Raw genomic sequence first — 23,491 nt, 5'->3', positions numbered from 1 at the left:
TGCCGAGGCACGAGGGTGCTAGTAATTTCAAGCACGAAACGCGGTCTTCGACATATATATTTCAGACCATCTCCGACCATGATACTTTCAGACAGGTGATGCATGCCATGATTATGCAGTACCCTGTATTGAAGCCAATGCAGTAGCCAAAACATCAGTCACAGTCTTCTTGATCCTTGGAACATATTCCTGTCCATCAAGATATCAGAAAGATAGATGCAGCAGAAAATACGAGAGACAATGTACAATCCCCCATGTTTCGGTAATGCCGTTGGCATCTTTGATACCCCTTTGCATCAACGAAGATTCAGGGGTCAAATCTCAATGGCAACCCTGTCTACGAAGTCTGGCATCTCTACTGCACGTGCTCTCCCTTCCCACCATATAATAATACGAACCGTACCTCTCTTTAGACATGTCGAAAGGAAGAACACAAGCTCGCAAATTGAGAGATGTTCCTCTTACGTCCGAGTGTGAATGCTGGTGCGTGCTCCTGGCCTGGTGTTAAGTCGAGACTAAATCGTAGAGCATCTTATCCACGTAGGGTATCTGCTCATATACGTAACCATGCTTGCTACAGTAGTAGGCTTAATCAAAGAGATGCATGAAATAGAGGAGACCATGATAAATGCCTGCAAGTGACGTCCACATCAAGGAGCTTCATTGGTAAACGTCCCATTGTTTGTAAGAATGATCAATAGCTCGGAGGTGAGATTGTTGTAGATGGGATGAGTGTTAGAGCAAGGTTCAAGAGTCGTGTGGGATGAGTTTCGGCAGACGGCAGTGAATGCAAAACATCAAGCTGGAAATTACTGCGCACAAAAACGAGATCAGGAGGAAACTAAAAGTTTGTAAGGTACGTTATGCATTTGAAGAAGCTAACTATCACTACAAAACTATAAGAGCGCCGTCGAATCTCATTTGGTATGAATCCCTCCCAGCCAAAACGGTTGCCTGCCCGAAAAAACAAAGTACGCCAAAAGTCATCAAGAGGAGCCACTCGTCTTCTATATCACTCGTTTCGCGATATATCCCCATATTACAACCGAATAGAAACATACACCATTAGTCATGCGTAGCATTGGAGTGGATCAACCACTGCACATGATGCATGACTCGGGGTTTTCGATACTGCATGCGAGAACAGCATCGGCGTAAATGTCGCCTTCGCGGTCCTTGCTCTCATCCTCGACATCCTCGACTTGAGTTGGCTTATCGAGAGAAGGTTGAGGGAGCTCGTCATCCGGCAGTCCCTTTGCGCCATCGAGCGCGATGACCTTGGGGCTGTCACCCTCCTCGAGATCAGCAGGGAAGTGAGGGATGTCCATGACAGACTTCTCCTTGGGTGGCAGCGAGATGCGCTTGTTCTCCGAGTCAGGAGGCGGGGTGTGCGTCGGCGTCGGGACACCGTTGGGGGCTGCAGAGTTCTGAGGAGTCTTGGACATGTACATGGGACGAGGAGATGGTGCTGGAGAAGCGGTGCCGCTCTGGACGACTCGCTTCCTGCTGGCGGGAGTGCGGCTGACGTTGGTGTCCTCGACCTTGAGCATCTCTTGGTCGACGGTGAACTGGATGGGTGCAGCAGCGGCCATGGTGCGAAGGTAGTACATGCCGGTCTTGAGACCAAGCTTCCAGCCGGTGAAATGCATACTCGTGATCTTGCCCATGGTGGGGTCCTTCATGTGAATGTTGAGTGACTGAGACTGATCGATGAAAGCACCGCGGTCGGCAGCCATCTGGACAATGTGGCGCTGGCTGATCTCCCAGACAGTCTTGTACAGAGCCTTGAGGTCATCAGGGATATTGGGGATGCGCTGGATGGAACCGCCGTCGGCGATGATGCGGTTCTTCATGTTGTCGGTCCAGAGACCGCGCTCAACAAGGTCCTTGAGCAACCAAGGGTTGACCACCTGGAACTCCCCGGACAGGACACGTCGGGAGTAGATGTTGGAGGTGTAAGGCTCGAAGCACTCGTTGAAACCCATGATTTGCGAAGTCGAGGCGGTGGGCATGGGGGCGACAAGAAGGGAGTTGCGAACACCGTGGGCGGCAATCTTCTCCTTGAGGGCGTCCCAGTCCCAGAGATCAGTGGGGGTGACACCCCACATGTCGTACTGAAGCTCACCCTTGGAGACAGGGGAGCCTTCGTAGGTCTCGTATGGACCCAGCTCCTTGGCAATCTCGCAAGAAGCAGTCAAGGCAGCGTGATAGATGGTCTCGAAGATCTGAAGGTTCAACTGTCTGGCTTCGGGAGAGTCGAAAGGCATGCGAAGGGCAAGGAAGGCGTCAGCCAGACCGCTGACACCGAGACCGATGGGACGGTGACGGAAGTTACTCTTGCGAGCCTCGGGGACAGGGTAGTGGTTGATCTCGATGATCTTGTTCAAGTTCTTGACGACGACCTGAGTGATCTCGTGGAGTTTCTTGAAGTCGTACCTCTCCTCGGCCATGTCGACGTAGGTGGGGAGAGCCAGGGAGGCAAGGTTGCACACTGCGACCTCGTCAGGAGCAGTGTACTCGACGATCTCGGTGCAGAGGTTGGAGCTGCGAATGGTACCCAGGTTCTTCTGGTTGCTCTTGCGGTTGCAAGCATCCTTGTAGAGCATGAAAGGGTTACCAGTCTCGGTCTGAGCCTCGAGGATGGCGTACCAGAGCTTCTGAGCTCTGACGGTCTCACGACCCTTGCCCTCACGCTCGTAGCGCTCGTACAGCTCCTCGAACTCGTCGCCGTAGACGTCGGCGAGACCGGGGCACTCGTGAGGGCACATGAGGGTCCAGGTGCTGTTGGCTTCGACACGCTTCATGAAGAGATCGGGGATCCACAAAGCATAGAAGAGATCGCGAGCGCGGACCTCCTCCTTTCCGTGGTTCTTGCGAAGATCAAGGAAAGAATAGACGTCAGCGTGCCAAGGCTCGAGGTAGATGGCAAAGGCACCGGGACGCTTGTTGCCACCCTGGTCGACGTATCTGGCAGTGTTGTTGAAGACTCTGAGCATGGGAACGAGACCATTCGACGTGCCGTTGGTTCCAGCAATGTAAGAACCAGTAGAACGGATGCGGTGGACGTTGAGACCGATGCCGCCAGCATTCTTGGAGATCATGGCGCAGGTCTTGAGGGTATCGTAGATACCGTCAATGCTGTCATCCTTCATGTCGATGAGGAAGCATGATGCCAATTGAGGCTGAGGGGTACCAGCACTGAAGAGAGTAGGGGAAGCGTGTGTGAAGTACTTTTGAGACATGAGGTTGTAAGTCTCAATGGCTGCCTCGATGTCATCACCGTGGATGCCCACAGCAACACGCATGATCATCTGTTGCGGTCTCTCGGCAACCTTGCCATCGAGTCTGAGAAGATATGATCGCTCGAGCGTCTTGAAGCCGAAGTACTGGTAGTTGAAGTCACGGTCGTAGACAATGGCCGAGTTCAGCTCGTCGGCATGCTTCATGACTGTTGCATATGTCTCGTCTGAGATCATGGGAGCAGCCTTGTTTGTCTTTGGGTTGATGTAGTTGTAGAGATCGGTGATGACGGCGGAGAATTGTTTCTTGGTCTGCTTGTGAAGGTTGGACACGGCGATACGTGCTGCTAGGATGGCGTAGTCGGGGTGTGTGGTGGTCATGTATGCTGCGGTCTCGGCGGCCTGTGAATAGGTTGTTAGCTGATATTGGTCTCATGATAGACAAGTAGCAGGGAAAGCTGAGCGTACCAAGTCGTCGAGCTGGACGGTGGTGACACCCTGGTAGACTCCGGCGATGACCTTCATCGTGATGGCGGCAGCGTCGACATGGTCAGGGTCGAGGCCATAACATAGCCTTGACACACGAGCTGTGATCTTGTCGAACTGGACGCGTTCCTTGCGGCCGTCACGCTTCCACACGAACATGGTGAAGAGATGTGTGGAGGATGATCAGAGATGGAGGAAGAGATGGAGAATGAGAACAGCAAGAAGAATCTCAATCAATGGGTATAATATGTGTGAAGTAGTAGTCAAAGAGGAAGAGGAAGAGGAAGAGGCGGGGAGGAGAGGAAAGAGTGTAGCAGGAAGAGAAGAGAGGACTGGCAAAACACGACGAGGAAGCGTGATGATATATAATGAGCCGACTTTACGTTGTTTTGCGCCTCGTGCACCAAGAGAATCGAGAATCGACGCGTACAGAGGGCAATGAGCGCGTCCACGTCGCGTTCTTAGTGTCAAAGGCGGAATTTGCCCTTGAGGCGCTTAATGGGATCGTCCCGCTTTCGCTTGCTTTCGTGTGTTTTGGTTGCACAGTTGGCTGCCCGTTGCTGCCTCAGACCACACTGACCCGCGATCTGCTTAGATAATAGAGCAATGCGCGCCAAGCCACGGCTTTTTTTCTGCTAGTGCTTCGCTCATTCTGTATTGTTTTTAAGAACCTCCGTCTGCCATCTTCTCTTCTTTGCAATGGGACAGTACTGTCCAGTCTTGCTTCTACTCAATTGTGGTCGTCGTCGCTGCAGGCCTAGGACATGGCTAGCGCAGGCACACCATGATCAAGGAGAAGAAGGACTCGTTCTATCTCCCATAAGAACACATGTAGAATGAAATCCAAGGTAACACCCAATACAAACACATCCACGGAGGATTCGAAGACTCGGCGATCGCTACCTTCCAAGGTCACGAGTTCAAAATCAACTCCAAGAGCAAGCCCAACGATCTGCCAAGATCATCTCACTCGTGTTGCAGTGTCTGAGCCCGGCTTTGAAGACTTTGCGTCTAATTGATGAGAGACATTCCCATTTGGAGATATCAAGCATGTTAGAACTGATGTCGTTTCTTCGTGAAGTGACATTATCTCCCATGATATCATTATTGCTGTCGTTACGGCCTTACACACATCTACAGCTCTTTCTTCTCAGAAGATGCGCTATTCGCAATGGCCGTACTGCTCCTCAAAGCCATAGGCTCCTCCTTTTGCTTCTAAGGCTGAGTCCGCGTCTGCTCCTACCTCGATGTGATAAGCGTGTATACCGCGCCGATAGCCTCGCTGAGCATTGGAATGTTTGGGATTGCGAGATAAGATAAATTCGACAGCAATAATGATACTGCCTTACAGTACACATAGGGATGAAAAAGCTTATCGATAAAGTAGCTTAGCTTAGCTCGGACTCATGACGACATTGTACCTTGTTCGACTACAAACAGATCGACGAGCTTCACACCACTTTTACCATTGCTGCATCATCTCAAAAGATAGTCGATGCACTCCGAGTAGTCTTGGAGGAGTGTGAAAAGGCCATTCCAGATATCCAGTAGATATTCACGGGAAGAAGCCATTGGCGCCGCCGTCAAGATGGTCCTCGTGCCTGGTCTCCTGCCGCCTTCGTACGCGACATGGCAAACAGTGAATTACTGGTGGCAGTTCTTCCCCATCGTAAGTCTTTCTTTCTATTCTTCTTCTCCAAAGCAATCTGCCCCAAAAGACAGACTAACACTTCGCCAGGTCACCGGAATCCAATGGCTCACCAGATTCTACCCCCAAGGCAAGACATCCATCAACTCGCGCTTCAACCTGCCCGGTAAATGGGCGTGGGCAATCATGGAAGCGCCGGGCTTCATCACCCTCCTCTACAACATGTACACCCTCCCACCACTCCTCGGAATCACGGACGGCTTACCCTGGGAGAACTGGACCATGGCAACCCTATACACGATCCACTACCTCTACCGCGCCATCATCGCGCCCCTGCTTCTGAACCCGTCCATGTCCCCGATCCACCCCCTAGTCTTCCTCAGCGCCACAGCTTTCAATCTCACAAACTCCCTCTGCCTCTCCGGCTGGCTAGCAGGCTACGGCCCGACGACAAAGCAAGACTGGGCCGGCCACCTCTACATGATCGAAGTCGGCCTCGTCGTCTGGGGCTGGGCGCTGCTGGGCAACATCTTCCACGACGACGACCTGCGCGAGATCCGACGCTCGGCGCTGCGCATCCAGCACGAAAAGGCTGCCAGAGAAAACAAACCCGTCGAGGGCGTCGATAAGCTCTACATGCTGCCCAAGAACGGGCTGTTCAACTACGTCCTGTTTCCGCATTACCTCTGTGAGTGGATCGAGTGGGCGGGCTTCTGGATGTGTGGCGGTTGGTCGTGCACTCCTGCCAGGAGTTTCTTGTTCAACGAGATCAGTACGATGTTGCCCAGGGCGCTGCAGGGCTATGACTGGTATGTGGAGAAGTTTGGAAAGGAGAGGGTGGGCAAGAGGAAGGCTATTATTCCTGGCTTGCTTTGATGTCTGGTCTTGTTCGCTTTCTGTCTGTCAACACTCAATGTATGGAGCAAGGACCGGAGCGTCATTTCGAAACAAAACAAGACAGAAGAGAGGGTGCAAATCATCTCCATCCTGTCAGCGTGTTGATATCGTATATACATAAATCACAAAAATAACAATCTAATTCCCAGTCTCAACCACGCCCTCTTGCAAACACAAGACGTAAAGGGAGAAAAAAAAAGTCATAATCATCATCATTATCATTGGTCATCAAAGATTCTTCATGTTACAGCTCGCGATTCTCTACTTGTCAAGGTTATTGTGACCTATCGAGCCGTCTCTCTACTCTTCATACAGCAAGCTGGGAAGGACGAAGGGGGAAAGGTAATCGTCATGAAATGGATTCAACAGAGCTATAGACATGAATTGCAAGCATGGCATTGCTGGCTGGCTGGCTGGCTGGCTTGATCCCCGAAATGCACTCCCGAAAAAAAAAACCGTAAGGATATATATGAACCGCCGCAGAAGAAAAGAGATGAGGAAAACGACTGCCCGAGCGTGGCATTTACCTCGCGGCAGAGGTGCAAAAAAACTAAAGCTTCGGCCTCAGTCCGTCAACAGCAACACCCGCCGACGCCTCCCTGTTGACCTCTACAGACCCGCTCTTCTCAGGCCCCGACTCGCCGAAGAAAATGACCTCGACGGTCAAGTCGTCTCTGTAGCGTCTGCTGTAGGGGCTCGGCAGCGTCAGCAGCGCCGAGATCATGTCTTGGTCTTTGCCGCCCAGGGCGTTGCGCACGAGGTGGCTGGCGGCGTTCTTGTCCTGCACGACGAAGCGCTCGGATTGCGTCGATGAGACGCCCCATTGCTGTTGGCGGATGGGCGCGCGTTGGCCTTCGGCGTCGGTCTGGTCGGTGGATGTGCTTGATGACGAGGAGGATTCGACGGGCAGGACTTTGGGGGAGCTCGTGAACCAGGATTTCAGCCATGATTGCTTCGAGGCTGGTGATGATGAGGAGGATGCTTGCTCGTCTAGCCACATGCCTACCAGTCCCACGACTTCTTCGTTGGTCAGCATTTCCCACAGCCCGTCGGTGGCCAGCACGACGAAGTCGCCTTTGTCGGGTTGGATCTTGGTCGTCGTCACGACGGGCTCGGCGGTCACGTATGGAGGTGTCTTGAGGTATTTGCTCGGTGCCCGGCCCCAGAAGTTCTTCTTGATGATGTCTTGCGTCTCGCGTGTCCATTTGTATACGGCGTCGCCGAATGCGCGAGTGGGTTGGAGGCCGCCGAGAATGCGGCCGTTGGCGACGACGTAGGGCTCGTTGGGGTGCTCGGCGCGGAGACGAGCGACCTCTTCGGGGCTGTCTCCAGTCTGGTCGACGGACAAAGGAGTGGCGGTCCACATGCCGCTGTCACCGCGACGACCAAGAACTGCGCGGGAATCGCCAGTGCAGGCGACTCTGAAGTCTTTTGATTTGCTGTCGTAAAACGAAAGCAGAGCGCATGAGCCAGAGAGAGCTGGTTGGAGGAGTTCGGCGGCTAAGGATCGAGACTTGGAGGCCCGCACTTTCTCGACGCTTTCGTGGGTGATTTCGTGGTCGAGAGACATAAAGGCCTTCTTGATGGCAGCATCGATGGTGTCGGGAGAAGGCGTCTTGAGACGGGGATTTGAGAGGGCAGATGTATACGTCGAGTTGAGTTCACGTGCGACGAAAGAGATCAGGGCTTGGCGAAGTTTTGCAGAAGTGGTCCAGCCGGAGTGCCCATCAAACACACCCCAGAACATCCAGTCGCTTCCTCCAGGAGATGGCGACACAGACTCGGGAATATCAATAATCTTCTCGGCATGGTCATCCTCAATGGGGTTGTTGCTGGGGATCTGCACGACGTCGTAGCGCACAACGCCCCTGCCTCTGCCGACAAGATATGACTCTTCGTTTGTGCGGATCTTCTGGGTGACCTGGTCGGGAGTCATCATCTCGAGGACTTTTCGGCCGTTGTCGTCCTCGTTCTTGGCAAGAGGTAGATTCTCAGGGATGGCGGCGGTGTAGAGGGCGCCTTGTTCGATGACCAGGGCCTTGCGCACAGCCTCATTGATCTCTTCAGATGCAGGGCCAGCGTTGGCAGCAGATGTGGGAGGAGTATAGGAGGGAGTGGTGGCGTATGATCTCGAGGCGGCAGCAGTAGCAGAGTCGCCGTAACCAGCGCGGTAGGCGTAAAAGGCACCCGCGGCGGCAGCGGTAGCGCCGACGGCTAGAGACACGCGACGGAACCGCATAGAAGAATTCGACTGGACCGACTTTGTTGTCAGAGCACGACGCTGGAAGACATTGTTGTTCAGAGAGACGGGAAAGAGGGTGTTTCGGTGTTTCAGCACTTTACGAGCGACCGGGCGGCGGAAGGTGCGCAGGTTCTGCACCACAGCTCGACGCATCGAGTGGGCTTATTCTGTCCCACTGTCTCACTGTCTCAGAGACAAGGAGTCGTGGAAAAGGTGAGTCTCGCGTGAGTGGTAGTGGTGATCGGAGAGTAGATCGTGCACGTGAAGTGGTCCGGTATAGTATAGGTTCAGTAGTGATAACAATGCGTGTTGGCCGATCGAGTATCGGGAACAGGATAAGATAAGATTGATATGATCCACTAGTAATACAAAGATCAGAAAGGGCATCGCATGAATCATGGCCGATCCCGAATTGTTGCCGGCATCTGACTGATGTCATTGCATTTTCAGATATTCTATGCTCGTCTTTTGTCTCTCAATCGAAGTCGGCATATTGCAATACCTATCCGGCATTCTAGACTGCTGACCACCCTGCCCTTTGTCATAGTCTCTCGCCGCCATCATGTCCTCGAGAGCGCTACGGAAAGCGCAGCGTGAGCAAGAGGAGCGCGAACAGCTACGGAGACTACAAGAGGAAGAAGGAAGTGAAGAAGAGAACGAGGAGGATGACACGCCTGCTCCCGCCCTAAAACAGAGTGCCTTTGGTGCCTTTGCCATGTTGGGCGACGAAGATGACGACGACGACGACGACGATGACGCAGAAGACGCCGTGCCCGCTGTGCAACCCAAGACACAACCCTCAGACGACGACGAAGACGACGGCCAGACACAACAATCCCCTGCTCCCAAATCATCAAAGCCGAAGAAGAAAAAGAAGAAGCAGAAGGCCAGAGCAGCAGCAGCAGCAAAGCAAGACGCACCGACTCCGTCCACCGATGGCTCACTCGACGAGATTGACCTGGCTCTAAAGGCTCTCTCTACTGCTCCAAATGGCACCAAAGACGGGGGCGCCACTTCCGCCGCCACAATCGACCCAGCGGTGAGTGAGACCTGTCGCCTGCTCTCCATCGACACATCGCATCTTCACGCTGTCAACGAGATGCGCCGCCTGTTTGGTCGTGCTGCTCTGGAAAGAGACGGCGATGACGGCGATGCTGCTGGTGGAAGGAGGAGAAGAGGAGGAGGAGGAGGACAACAGAACGCCGGTCTTGCAGCTGCCTTACGAGGGAGACAGGGTCAGCCTGGTCGCACTTCTGGCCTCGCCGCGCTGAGTCTGAGGAGAAACATTTTCATCCAAGGCAAGGACGAGTGGCCAGCTGCGACCTCGGGTGGGCTGGGGATGGAAGTTGTGGAAAAGCGAGAAGACGGCACTGTCGAGTACCGCTACACCCACACCCGCCCATACCAGGGTGTACAGAGCGAATTCGAGACTTGCGTGGCGTCCATGGACCCGAATCGCATGGTTCAGCTGCTCCAATACAACCCCTATCATATCAGCACCCTCCTGCAAGTGTCGGAGATCGCCAAGCAGGAACGAGACCATGCCACCTCAGGAGACTTGCTTGAACGCGCCCTTTTCTCATTCGGCAGAGCTGTGCATTCCACCTTTGCCTCAAACCTATCGCAAGGAAAAGCAAGGATGGACTTTCGTCGGCCGGAGAACCGCGAGTTCTGGCTCGCCGCCTGCCGCTACATTTCGAACCTGGGCATGCGATCCACTTGGCGCACTGTTTACGAATGGTCAAAGCTGTTGCTCTCACTCGATCCAGATCACGACCCTTACTGCATGGCATTGGTAATCGACCAGTACGCCATGCGCGCCAGAGCACCACAGAATTTCCTCGACATTGCCAACTCCACTTTGTTCCTCGACAAATGGAAGTCCCTTGGCAACATCCAGCTGTCCAAAGGTCTAGCGCTGGTGCAGACGAACCAAGAAAGCAAAGGAAAACAAGCCCTCTTCACGGGCGTCAGCAAATTCCCTTTTGTCGTGGCACGCCTTCTCCAAGAACTGAGCATCGACGCGCCCCCGGCGATATGGGGCAAGCAACCACGTACAGACAGCGAGAAGCTACACAGTGAACTCTACGCCACACGAGCCAAAGACCTATGGAACACACCCGAAGCCTCGAATCTGCTCGCCGAAGTCTCCTCGGCCATCAGCACTTCCGTGCCCGACCCCCCAGTCGTAGACAAGCCCATCACCCTCGACGAAGCCCGCCACGTCTTGCTCTCGGACACTCCAGCACTGATCTCCAACCTCCCTCGATCCATCACTGCGAAAGTGACCTCGTCCTCCGACCCACTTCCCCCGGAGGACGATCTGCCTTCGTACAAACCCGCCCCTTCATCTCGAGGAGCTTCCCGCTCAGCAGCGACAGAAAACGGCACAGGCCAATTAGGCACGCCAGCAGAGAACCTCCGCGAACTGCACCGACTGTACGCCTTCTTCAACGACCTCTTCCCATGGTTCCACGCCGGCCGCAACCCCAACGACAACGCCGACAACACCACACCAGGCCCAGACGGCGAAGTTGTTGGCGCAACAGAAACAAATCAGCAACCGACAGAAGAAGAGATCGAGCGACGTATCAGAGAAAGCGGCGTCGAAGAACACGTCATCATCGCCCGCACGCAGAGAATGGTCGAGTTGCAGGATAGTCTTATGGCTGCTGCTGCTGACCAAGCGGATGAGGCTGGGTTTGAGGCTGCTGGGGTTGCTGGTCCTGATGCTCTCGGACACGAGAATGGTAATAGGGGGCAGGCGTATGTGGAGGACGTCGAGGACGAGTCGGAGTGATAAGCATGGTTCTGTTCCTCGTTCTTTGTTAAATTCTTCATGCAAGCATAGGGACATCGAAAGTGGTGTCCCATATAGATCATTGTACATAACGCTCTCTCGTCGCTGAAGACACACAGAGAGATCAAGAAAACAAGAAACGAGCAACGGAGAATGAAACAACAGAACTTCTACCTATGCTTTCTACTGCTGCTGCTACTGCTGCTACTGCTTCTGTCCCTCAACCCACTCCGTAGCAATCTGCTCATAAGTCATAAACTCGACAACATCCGGACCAAACCCCTGCAACCAGCCCAGGAACCTCTCGATCATTCCCACGATATGCGCCATGCCGCTCGTATCCGGATGCAAACACAGCGCGAAGACCGCCATTTCCCGCCTGTCTTCCTCTTCGATCTCTCGTCTCAGCCAGTGGAACCTGTCCGTCCACATTTGCTCGACCACGCGCACGTCCGTGTATCCTCCCGAATTAGGCACGTTGGGGAAGAACTGCAGGGGCGTCATGTCTTCCATGTACCAATTGCAGGGTAGTTCCACCAGGGCCGACTTTTCGAGGTCGTCGAAGTTGGGAGACGGGTGCATCCACGAGGCCGCCTTTTTGGACGGAGTAAAGTCAATGGGTTCGATCGGGGCTGGGTCTTTGGGCAGGAAGTACGGCTCGCTGTCGTAGTGCGATAGCGACGAGTCCCAGAGGAAACCATGTTCTTGGAGAAGAGAAATGGTGCGCTCTTTGAGTTGGTAGAGCGGCGCGCGATAGCCTCGCGGTTTCTTGCCTGTGAGTCTCGTGGCAAGGTCGATGCATTTCGTCAGCACGTCCCGTTCTTGCTCTGCGCTTAGTTGCGATGCGCTCTCGTGGCTGTAGCCGTGAAGCGCAATCTCGCAGCCCGAGTCGATGATTGCTTGGGTTTGTTGCGGGAATGTCTCCATTGAGTGGCCCGGGATCGCCCAGGTCACTTTGTTGGAGATGCCGAGTCTTTTGAAGACTTTGAGCAGGCGAGGTACGCCTACGTTGGCGGAGAAGTAGCCGGCTGAGTAGTCGAATGTGCTGTTGTCTGGGTGGCAGCCAGTGCCTAGCCATCCTGAGACTGCGTCGAAGTCGATGGACAGAGCGATCTTGATGGTCTGTTTGGCTTTGGGCTTTGTCATCCGCGGTGGTATGGACGTAGAGTGCATAGTTGATCCCGTTTTTCCTGAGAGGACCTCCTCTTCCCTCCATACAATCCGTCCTTCCATACCTCCGTCCACACTTAGACACTGACCAGAGACATGACCTGCTGACTGGTAGCTCGCAAGAAAAGTAACGGCTTTGGCAACATCTCTCGGTTTGGCTATTTTCCTCAATGCGACCGTTCCCTGGCTCTCCATGTAAAGCTCGCGAGGGTCATCAAGACGATCTCCGATCAAAGGAGTATCTACCCACCCGGGAGCAACAGCGTTGATTCTTCCCTTTGAGTTTAATCGCACGATCTCGTTCTTCACCGTCATCACAAGTCCATATTGTAGACCGGCCTTGCCCGACGCGTACTCCGAATGGCCTGCTTGACCGAACTTACCGCACTCGCTGCCAGTAACCACAATCGCAAGATTGTCAAGCTCCTTCTTAAGCTCCTCTTGAGAACTTTTCGCAGATAGCAGAAAGTGCTTAATGGTCAAAAAGGTGCCACGAACATTCACGCGATATACACTATCCCAAGTCTCCAGAGGCATCTCCCATATATTTGGGTGACTGGCCTCATTCGTGATTCCAGCATTGGCTGAGAGAATGTGTATAGGTCCAAAGTGCTCACGGGCCTTGGTGAGGCATGACGATATTGATGCTTCATCTGTTATGTCGCCTTCAATTGCGAACAGTCTGGCGGAAGTGGGTAATGGACTTGGTTTGAGGTCCAAAGCCGTTACTTTACAGCCAGCAGCTATTCAGTATGTTAGGAGGTAGTAGCCACACTCTTCCATCTGTCATCAATCGTACCAAGAAGCTCTTCCACGATAGCTTGTCCAATGCCACCTGCGGCTCCGGTGACGAATGCATGAAGGCCTTCAATACCAAGGAAAGACATGATATACCACTTCTATTAACAGCACATCTACAAGTATGAGAAATCAAGGGGGTGTTAGTTCGAAGACGTCTTCGACGAGCATTTGTACGACTTGGAAGGAAGACTTCATCCTGCCGTCATTATCTGCAGTGTTGTACTTACAGTCGATCGCTGAAAGGCTATCTTATCCAAGCAAGGCAGGCCGTACAGAAAGAGAAGCCACACCCGACCGAGCTCTTGTACGTAAGCGGAGCTACAAATGACGACCTCAACCCCTGTATCATGCCGTCCTTGACTTTGGTTCAGTTGACTCGAAGTGTGCAGGCCATACTGACCGGAAAACTTCAGCTGGCGATGTTTAGCAACGCACGTCGAGTCTACCTAAGTAAGGTCGCCAGTTTGTCCTCGAGATTAGTGGCGGCGGTAGTCGGACACCTCGGCGGTTACAGTACACCACAGCCCACAACAACCGCGCACTCTATCTTCTTCTAGCCCGAATCGTGGTGCATTAATGCAGATTTGTTGCAGGTCATAGAATTTGCGGCGCGTAACGAGCTATATGTTACCAGGCGCCTAACCTGTCTGCAGAAAGGAACTTTTTGACCAACCACATGCAGCTTACTTCGCGATAAGATAGCCTCAAGCATGACTTGATGTCTCTGTTGTGATGATGGGTATGAACTATCCATAGCACTGGGTTCATACATGATATAATAGGTTGGTTCAAGACTATGTCTAGACATGCGATACCCCCTTCTTCTCTTTACATTTCAAGCAAAAGCTCAAGATCATATCAATGACCAGTATCCCGCGCCCCTCTTCAGCCCACAGACATGGTGAGATGAATTCGCATGTATCAGGCTTACCGCCATACAGTGAAAGTCCACTTCTCGAAGAGACCCATGATCTCAATGATGGGACCGAGAACAGTCCGCAACAATCGAATCTCGAAGCCTCGATGCATGGCCGGCATGGCCTCAAATCACCGGTCATGGTGCGCGAGGAGGAGAATCGTCCGTATATCGAGGGCTGGCCTATGAGACCTCAGCAGCTTAGGGAAAGCATTATGTGGAAATCTCCCTTCACAGCGATTGACTGCATAATCAGCATTGCGCCTGTGTACTTCATAGGTAGGACTGCGCGCTATGTATGGTAAAGTTCGATCTGTTAACATCATCAGTCCTGGCTGTGCTTGCTGCTAAACTACATGGTCAATCCAAACTTGACAATAAGCTGGGCGAGAGGGTTGTCCAGATGTGCGATCTAGTGCATTTCACCATATCCAAGCTAGGTATCTTCAACTTACAATTCACAGGGTCCGACCATGTTTCCGATCATGTTTACAGCCGTCGCGGACAGATCACTCAAAGCCATCGCTAGGTTTTGTGCTGAGCGTGGCATGAAGATTAGTGTACGAGAGGCCCTGCATGTATTCCAGCCACAACGTCCAGCAATCGACGAGAAAGTTACCACAGGATGATTGCTTGCAGGCTACGCTTTTACCCAAAGTGTATCCTAGCTTTCAGTGATTGCTGTTGCAACCTGCAGACGTCTTCATGAAGCGAAGTGAACTAATAACTTGAGTGGCACAGATCCTCGAGCTTCTCATGGCAAGTCAGACTGTCTGGGGCACAGTGGAGAGCCAAGTACTCTTACGCCGCTTCACTGTCGTTGGAGCCCACCTTGTCATACTGTGGACTCTATCACCTTTGGGTGGTCAAGCTTCATTGCGTCTACTACACACGGCTCAGATCTCGACGAACTCGACAAGCCCAATCAAGTATATGCCGACTATTGCTATGAACATAGATCAGACAAACGCCGGAATGCTGACGACAGGAGATCCGGGAAGTGCGCTGAGTGTGGTCAACTCACTCTATAGTGCCAGTCTACTTGCGCCCCCATCGGTCAAAAGCTCCACTCAGGATACTTGGGGCAATGTCAGAATACCACGACTCAATACAGTCAGGAACATCACCAAATCCGCAAATGGTTGGATTCCTGTACTTGATGTGACCTCACCAAACGATTTTACGACGCTCGCTGGGCTACCAATATCGGGACTATCGACGAAAGCAAGCACACTGAAGACTTCTGCTGTGGAGTACTCGTACATGAATTTAGCGTGTGCCCCAAACGCATATATTGCGTCACCACACGGAGAATGGACTCGCTATCTAGGCCAGATATGGGCACCCACGAACGGATCGGCAGTGTTTCACAACAGAGAAACTAAGCAACAGACCTCGTTCTTCCTGGACACCAACACGCCTTTTGATAGAGATGGGGAGCGCATCATTTCTGCTTATGCTGATCAAAATACCACGAGTCGTAAGAACCCGCTGCTTCAAGAGCGCCGCAACATACTGTTCGGGAATGAATACTATGCTCCGAACTATAAAGCCGGGTATCAAGTATTCTATCGCAACTGCAGCATATGGTCAGAATTCGTGGAGGTAAAGGTGCAATGTGATAGCAAAGCATGTGGGGCGATTTGCAATTCGACCTTCTGTACAATTTGCCAACAGGAACCAGAATCTAACGCCACTCGACCTTTCAACGATTAGTTACAAACTCTGCAAAGACCTCCCGGTCGCGACAGGCAGCTTGCATGACGCCGATCCGTCGCCATCTGAGCTGTTTATTCGAGGCGTAGATACTCCATTCGTATAGAACAGTTCAGGTATCCCAGATATCACTACTGTCTCAGCAGAGAAGTTCGCGAGCAAACTCGCATTGTTGATCAACACATACTATCAGCTATCGCTGTCGCCTATGAGTGTTGTCGAGACTTTACCTGAACCAGACGATAGCGCTTGGAGTCTCGACTATACGGTTCCATACCCGCTTCAGTTCCGTGATGAGGTTGCTCCATTCCTGGCGATAAATGCTACAGCTTTGGTAGTGACAACATCGATTGCATATGCCTGCAACTTTCTGTGGCTGGGACTACTATTGTCGTCGGCTGTTGTTCTGCTATGCATCGGTTTCGCAGGTACAGTGCTTAAGTACAAGTGTCTGGCACCAGACATGATGGGATTCGTGGCGAGCTTGACCTACGATAACCCGTACATAAAGTTGCCACCCGGTGGAGCAGCATTGGGTGCAATGGAGCGGGCCCGATTGCTCAAGGATGTTCGGGTCAAGATCGGAGATTCTGACATGGAGCAAGACGTTGCTCACGTAGTCTTCGCGACGACTGGTGGGGAAGGTACCATTGGACGTCTGAGTCTATCCAGAAGGTATGCATGATTTTGCAAAAGTTGAATCGTGTACTTTGTACCACCGCCGGAATTCAGCCACCGACATGCTAGGATGGTAGCCCGTCTAAGAGCCATGACTATCACAGATGCTTATGGCCATGGTTCATATCCAGCATACTGCCGCGTGGTTGTGCAACAAGCCAGTGCTCTGTAAGGCAGATATCACTTCAACGTATCACCCAACCCACCGTGACCAACGGGGACAGTCGAGGTTGAACAGAAAACGTTCCACTGCAGAGAGAGCATTTGGCTAAGGACAATGAATGATGCACTGAGGTCAATGACGTGAGCCCTGGTATGGACTTACCTAAGGTAGTTGAGAGACTGCATCTTTCCACAGGCAATCCCTCGATCTGGACTCTGCTGAGAAGGTACACCCGTCTAGCCAGGATGTATGGTTGGGTAGACGGTAACGCTTTCCGCACAGTACATGCAGTCCAGTACCTTCTCCATCTAACACTGGCATCCTTGTACACAATCACGACATCCAGACTAGATGAATTCTAACCTTTCATGCATTTCGGCGCAGCTGGTGGCCGGTCGAAGGACGCCGGCTCAGGTCAGTTGTGCACGAGTGAAGTACCCTGCAAACTATCCTAGGTGTCCTTCACGTTCTCGCTGTTGAATATTCCACGCTATTCACCAAGGTGGAGACGAAATGACTTGTGCGATGATAGTTCTGACTGGTCGCATCCACTTTTTCTTTTTTCTTGCATGCATGAAGGCTCTTCAAGACTACCTTTCCTTAGGTACTGCATCTACGGCGCAGGCACGCTACTTGCGCCCTATCACATCTTTCCAGACGGCCAAGACTGCATGGAAGCTTTACATGGGCGGAGGCTGCCGCGGGACATGAAGCCGGCTCAGATTGCCAAAGCGACGACGCTTTCCCCACCTGGTCGAGCCAGACTAAAATGATGCGCACAGCGAGGCTTTGCACATCGCATTACTCTCTTCGCCTTGGATGATACTGCCCCCTTGCAGCTTTGGGGGTCTCGGAAACAGAGGGGCAACGCTGTAACGGAGCACGAACTTCACTTTTCGTCGTTAGAAGGCACACTGGGCAATCGATAAGCTAACGATGTGCTGGTGTTTATGTGGGTCATGGTCAACACGAGCCGTAAGCCGCCCCCTGACACTAACCCTGTTCCTGATTGCCCGGCCAATCATGTCTTTGGGAGCGCGCGATCTCGCGTTCTGTGGCTAAGCAAATATCAGAAGCTAAATTCTTGGAGCAAAATGCGGAAACACCAAATGGCCAACAGTCCTTCACAATTATTTATATCACGCCGAGAGATCAACAAAGCGCAGTCGTTCGGTGATGCCCGCATCTCGCAATGTCACACAGCGTCGTGATATCACGAAGGAGCTGTTTCGTGTGCGTGCTTGGGATGCGTGAGAGACCAATCTGTGATCGAAGAGTCACAAATTCTTCTCTACCAATCGCGTGTTGGCCAACGGTTTCTACAGGATTTTTAGCCTAGCATGTGGAGAACGTGGCTCCGCTACCCGTGAGGGTATCCATATGGTACCTTGTCTATACAGTACAGACCTGCCAGGGGCGTCCATTGGCGTACGCTAGTAGGGGCTTACATTTGCGTTGGCATCGGGAACACTACCGGGCTCTGATGGTCGCTGATCCAGACATCTCCACAGCCGCACCCTCGGGCCTGCCCGCAGAACCTACAAAGAGTCCTGGTCTCCGCCTAAAAGTTCACTTCTCTCTCCTCATCACTCACAGGTTTGAGGTCAATCGCTCGTCTAGCTCACATTCATTACATTCTCCCATCCACTCATTCCATCGTTCTAGGGATCTAGCATTCCTATACACATTCCCTCTACTCAAATCGTTGTTCCACGAAATCACTCGTTGTCAACAATCGAAACTGCTAGTCAGATTCATCCGATCATTATAGCTTGACAAGCGTAGCTTCATTCTCTCAGCTACTTAACCAGAAAAACAAAAATCTTCATCATGAAGTCTTGCGGAATCCTTGCTGCATCGCTCTTCGGAGCCTTTGCCGCTGCTGCGCCGATCGACATTGTCTGGGTCACCCACACTGCTGTTGACATTGTCACCATTCCCATGACCAAGACCGTCTGGGTTGGGGCTGGCGAGGCCTACAGGCCCACTCACACTGTCACTGTGTCTTCCGAGACTGAGGCAGCATCGAGCTCTTCTGTCTATGTCGCTCCGGAGAGCACCAGCTCTAGCTTCAGTTCCGTCTATGTTGCTCCTACCATCTCGAGCACCTCTGTTCATGTTGCACCCACTTCTTCATGGGTCTATGTTGAGCCTAGCTCTTCTGTCTACGTTGCACCCACCACGTCTTCGGTCTATGTTGCTCCTACCACTTCATCTGTCTACGTCGCACCCACTACTTCCTCAGTCTCTGTCGCCCCTACCACTAGCTCAATTTCCGTCTATGTTGCGCCCACAACAACCGAGGTCCCTACCTCGACTTACGTTGCTCCTTCTTCCAGCAGCAGCGCCCCTGCAGCAACTTCCACTTCATCTTCTGGCTCTGGCTCCGGCCTCGCTGCATCAGGCACTTCTTACACCGGAGATCTTACATGGTATCAAGTTGGCAGTGGCGCATGTGGCGAGGTCAATGTCGCCTCCGACCTCATCGTCGCTATCTCTGAGGAAATCTTCGATGCTCCAGAGTACAAGACCGCGAACCCTAACCTCAACCCTCTCTGTGGTCGTTATGTCTCAATCACCGGCAAGGATGGAAACCAGCACAGAGCCAAGGTTGTCGATCGTTGCACTGGATGCAAAACCGCCGACCTTGACCTGAGCGAGGATTTCTTCAACACCGTCACCGCTAATGGTGATGGCCGTGTCAGCGGCATGAGCTGGACCTGGGAGTAAACTTGAGAAACGCGAAAGGTGCTTCAGGAAAGCATAACATGCCATTTCACGGCGAAACCATTTCTTATCTTTTTTCGCTAGCGCCGCGAGTCCGGTGCTTTGCATGATATTCATTACGACGGGGAACAGAAAGAAAAAACCAGGCAAGGGCAAGAACAGCAAGGGAGACAGGCAGGCCTGCAAAAAAGGTGATTCGCGGTGTTCGTTTCTCTTCTTTATCTGATGATGGACTTTCTTCGATTCTTGAAACTACGTTTGGTGAAGGAAACTTTGGTGGATTTGATTTGCATACATACATGTCAGACGATCTTCTTTGGAAGACTCTTCTACAAAACATACACAACAAAACCCACTTTCTGATGACTATAACCATTTTTGTGTATTATAACATATGGTACTAGATGATTATTGACTCATGTACCGGTGATCAAATGCAAGTATAAGCAAACGAAAGGTATACAGTCCATGCTTCCCGCCCAGAAACAAACAACGGGCAGATCCTGTAATTTTGTCGCATGCAGGCAACCGATCACGAACGTTGACGTAGTATCGCTTGCGCACGCACGGAGTCGCACAAACCTCAGTGCTTAGATGATTTGCTGTCGTAAGCACGCCAAAATAGAAGGCAGTGGGCTGTCGGACGTGATCGTATTGCGGCCCTTTCACCCCATGCCACCCGGACGGCCTTTGTCATGATTCGGTGGGCAAGCCCCAATTTCGAAGAGCGCGTCGACCAAGAACAATGGAAGGCGTCTCGGCTGTTTATGATCTTCGCCCAGAACAGCACGGCGGTCCTTTGTTGCGAGATGCCGAGGAGTTTGGTCACTCGGGCGTATATTGCAGTACTATGCAGCGTTCACTTCATATTGCTGTAACAGTAAAATGCGGCACACTGCCTAATTGCTTTACGATCATATGCAGACGATTGTCGAAGCGTTCCACGCTTACAAGATTGTCTTCTGTAGATCAGCAAGACTATGCATGAAAACTGTAATATCGCTTGAATCTGACCTTTGACATATCACTGTGATGATGACTCGAAGGGCGGGATGATGTCTTTCACACAACATCTTACCTTACTATTGCTGATGATGATGATGATCCGAACCTGACTAGGAAAGAGCTATTGTTAGAAATGAATAACAGAAAAAAGCATTTCGAAAGGCGAAAAACGGGCGTATGGGAACCAAGGTGACGAGCAGCGCAGTAACGCCCCTCATTGGTTTAGCGTGCCTGTAATTGGGACAAAGCGAAACCAGAACAAGCCAAGTCTTTTTGTCGTTTGAGGAAGAGTACCATACAGTGTACGGCAGAGCAGGGCAGGGCAAATGTCAGACGGGACGAGGCTACAATAATACTGGACTGTAACTTGTCTTTGTAACCCAACCTATTCATTGTCTGAACGAGAGAACGTGCCAAATTGGCGACCCCTCACCGGAATCACAACACCTTCTTCCCTTTTAGTTCTTCTTCCCTTTCCAAAGCATACAAGCACATGATCCGTTCACACATCGCGTCGAAAATCCCACAAACAGCGTGCAAGTTGATCGTGGACGGCGCGTGAGCTTGGCACAAACCTAACATTTATTAAGGGAACGGAAGCAGACACGAGAGTCGCATCTGGACTAGACCAAATACGAGGACGACAAGACAAGGATCCTCGCTCTCGACACTACTACGGCCGCACGGATCACACAGTCTCAGCAATCGGCTGTAGGCGCTCCCAAGGCGTCCTTTCCTAGCTTTCCAACATATCGACTTGCATCCAACCGTCCAGTGTGACCCATTTGACCAACGACATACCGCACCTTTTTTCTTTCCTTGATTCTACTCCCAGTATCGCATCCGTGGCTGTCTCTCGTTCATTCTTATCGCCCGACCAATTGCTTGCGAAATCTATTATAAACTAATTAACCAGGATATTGGGGACAAAAGGAGCCTCTGAGGCGACCTCATGGTCACAAATTGACCATCCTCTATTGTCCACACGCTGTCTGTAGCCGTGCAATCAACTGCATACTGACAATACTCGGCCCATCATGTCGAACAGTACAAGTACGCCTCGAATCTTTCCATCAGCAACCCGGTTCACCTTGCGCGAACTTGTCCCACTAACACTCATCGCTCTAGTTTCCTCTAGCTCCTTTACGAGCGCTCAAACCTCGCTCTCCTCCACCACAGACGTCGCTGCCGCATCCTCGTCTTTCTCATCTGATGTAGCCTCTTCAGTCTCTTCGGTGTTCAGCTCATCGGTGGAAGCATCGTCCTCCGCTGCTGCAGCAAGCACAACCACAGTTGAACCCTCGTCAACAAGTGTCTTCACCTCTGTCGTCTCTGCGTCAAGCCAACCTGCATCTACTCAACTCTACACGTCTGTTGTCACACAGACCCCCTCTGTGGCCGGCGAATCATCAGTGGCTCCCGTGACTGTGGTGGTGACCTCGGTGTACTCCCCCACCGCGACAGCCGGAGCCGGAACATCATCCACCAGATCATCCTCGGCGGCATCTTCATCTACGGCGGGCGCAGCATCTCTCAATGGCAGCAACAATGGATCCAGCAACTCATCGGGCGGTGGACTCTCCCCGGGCGGCAAGACTGCTGTAGCTGTCGTCGTACCCGTCGTCGTCGTTGCTTTGTTGGTTGTCGCCGGTCTTTTCTTCTGGAGGAAGCGCAAGCAAAGAAAGACCGAGGCAGAAGCACGCAGGAAGGAAGTCGAAGAATATGGATTCAACCCTAACAACGATCCGACCCTCCCAGTAATTGCTCAGGAAGGCAACTCTGAGATGACCGAGGATCATAGCGGTGGTTACCGAGGTTGGGGCAATGCAGGCATGTCTAACCGCAAGGCCAGCACCAACATGTCCAGTGGTCACACCGCAGGTCAACCAAGCGAATCCGGCAGCAATCCTGGCGGTGCTCTACACTCCCCGACTGGTCCACCATCAGAAGGCAACAGCGGCGATGCACTTGTCTTCAATGGACAGCGAGGAACCATGAGCAGTGATGACCTCGCTGCTCTGGGCGCTGCTCCAGTCGCTGGTGCTCATCGAAACAACGATATCCGTCGCGGTCCATCCAACGCATCTTCATCCTACTCGGCCGGCAATCACAGCGATAACTCTGACGGCAACATTGCTCAATCTTACGGATCCTCTCCCGACATGTACAACAGCGCCACCTACGGCTACGGACAACATGGACCTTACGGAGACGGTTCCTACGGTGGCGGCGCAGAAAGCGGCATGCCGATTGTTCGCGACGTGAGCGCCAGGAGAAACACCAGAATCGAGGCTGGTGGAAGCTATCAACAAGGCAACAGCGGCATCGCCCAAAACTTTTAAGGTGTCCCTCGTGTACACGAGACGGCAGCAGCTGAAATTGGAACAAGGGGTTAAACTCTTGAGTTTTCCCATTTGTTTCGGTTGACGCGCTGGTTAGCTCGTAGGCTCTGACCTGCTAGGACTATGCTTCACCATGACCTGATACGTTGATTTTTTTTTCTTCCTCATTTTGCGCATTTTCTCTTTTCTTGATTTTATTCTATGTTTTATTGGAGCTTCGATCCCACCATCAATGATGAGTTGGTGAGCATGTTCGAAGAGATGGGAGAATTACCGAGCGCGATTTTTGATGAGGAAACAGCCTATAATTGGCTGGTTTTCTGACGACATACACTTTTGGGGTCTGATCTCGCTTCCGATAGCAGGGAGCGGGGGGCGACTCACGGACTGGGCATGGGGAATCTGGAAGGGTTGGGAAGGATGTGTTTTTCCCAGTGCTGACCCGTCGTCACTTTCGATGTAAAAGACGAACGGAGGGCAGTGACAGGAGAGAGGAGAGAGTGGATATTGCAGAAGGAGGCGCTCGTTCGAACACGTTGTTTTCCGAGCGTGATACGGGATCAGATATCCTTTTCTTTTTGATATTGTTCGGAAGCAGCAGCAGCAGCAGCAGCAGCAGCAGCACCGACACTGCTTTGTTCTGTTCCATTTTGCCAGAGCG

The 23,491-nt window shown here is 52.2% G+C and overlaps 8 protein-coding genes across 8 annotated transcripts; 5 read left to right on the top strand and 3 right to left on the bottom strand.

Moving 5' to 3' along the window:
- Positions 1-1,091: 1,091 nt before the first annotated feature.
- On the bottom strand, positions 1,092-3,884 carry AAFC00_002547 (uncharacterized protein; the record flags this gene model as incomplete). The annotated part of the gene is made up of 2 exons (XM_069341880.1): positions 1,092-3,641; positions 3,708-3,884. The coding sequence occupies 2 exons, from the start codon at positions 3,882-3,884 to the stop codon at positions 1,092-1,094; spliced, it is 2,727 nt and encodes a 908-aa protein (XP_069198388.1).
- Positions 3,885-5,313: 1,429 nt separating this feature from the next.
- Positions 5,314-6,249, top strand: AAFC00_002546 (uncharacterized protein; the record flags this gene model as incomplete). The annotated part of the gene is made up of 2 exons (XM_069341879.1): positions 5,314-5,394; positions 5,464-6,249. 2 exons carry the CDS (start codon positions 5,314-5,316, stop codon positions 6,247-6,249), a joined length of 867 nt encoding a protein of 288 aa, XP_069198387.1.
- Positions 6,250-6,820: 571 nt separating this feature from the next.
- Positions 6,821-8,665, bottom strand: AAFC00_002545 (uncharacterized protein; the record flags this gene model as incomplete). Its single annotated transcript, XM_069341877.1, has 1 exon — positions 6,821-8,665. One exon carries the CDS (start codon positions 8,663-8,665, stop codon positions 6,821-6,823), a length of 1,845 nt encoding a protein of 614 aa, XP_069198386.1.
- Positions 8,666-9,074: 409 nt separating this feature from the next.
- On the top strand, positions 9,075-11,312 carry AAFC00_002544 (uncharacterized protein; the record flags this gene model as incomplete). Its single annotated transcript, XM_069341876.1, has 1 exon — positions 9,075-11,312. One exon carries the CDS (start codon positions 9,075-9,077, stop codon positions 11,310-11,312), a length of 2,238 nt encoding a protein of 745 aa, XP_069198385.1.
- A 204-nt stretch (positions 11,313-11,516) lies between these two features.
- On the bottom strand, positions 11,517-13,369 carry AAFC00_002543 (uncharacterized protein; the record flags this gene model as incomplete). Its single annotated transcript, XM_069341875.1, has 2 exons — positions 11,517-13,225; positions 13,282-13,369. The coding sequence occupies 2 exons, from the start codon at positions 13,367-13,369 to the stop codon at positions 11,517-11,519; spliced, it is 1,797 nt and encodes a 598-aa protein (XP_069198384.1).
- A 775-nt stretch (positions 13,370-14,144) lies between these two features.
- Positions 14,145-15,915, top strand: AAFC00_002542 (uncharacterized protein; the record flags this gene model as incomplete). The annotated part of the gene is made up of 4 exons (XM_069348025.1): positions 14,145-14,478; positions 14,529-14,614; positions 14,664-14,759; positions 14,941-15,915. 4 exons carry the CDS (start codon positions 14,145-14,147, stop codon positions 15,913-15,915), a joined length of 1,491 nt encoding a protein of 496 aa, XP_069198383.1.
- A 2,671-nt stretch (positions 15,916-18,586) lies between these two features.
- Positions 18,587-19,486, top strand: AAFC00_002541 (uncharacterized protein; the record flags this gene model as incomplete). The annotated part of the gene is made up of 1 exon (XM_069341874.1): positions 18,587-19,486. One exon carries the CDS (start codon positions 18,587-18,589, stop codon positions 19,484-19,486), a length of 900 nt encoding a protein of 299 aa, XP_069198382.1.
- A 2,039-nt stretch (positions 19,487-21,525) lies between these two features.
- AAFC00_002540 (uncharacterized protein) lies at positions 21,526-22,830 on the top strand (the record flags this gene model as incomplete). The annotated part of the gene is made up of 2 exons (XM_069341873.1): positions 21,526-21,541; positions 21,617-22,830. 2 exons carry the CDS (start codon positions 21,526-21,528, stop codon positions 22,828-22,830), a joined length of 1,230 nt encoding a protein of 409 aa, XP_069198381.1.
- Positions 22,831-23,491: the final 661 nt, after the last annotated feature.

This window comes from Neodothiora populina, assembly GCF_041146345.1.
Source record: "Neodothiora populina strain CPC 39397 chromosome Unknown canker_contig_15, whole genome shotgun sequence".
NCBI classification, from domain to species: Eukaryota; Fungi; Ascomycota; class Dothideomycetes; order Dothideales; family Dothioraceae; genus Neodothiora; species Neodothiora populina.
Note: the sequence above shows the minus strand (reverse complement) of the source record. Positions and strands in the feature narration are given on the sequence as shown.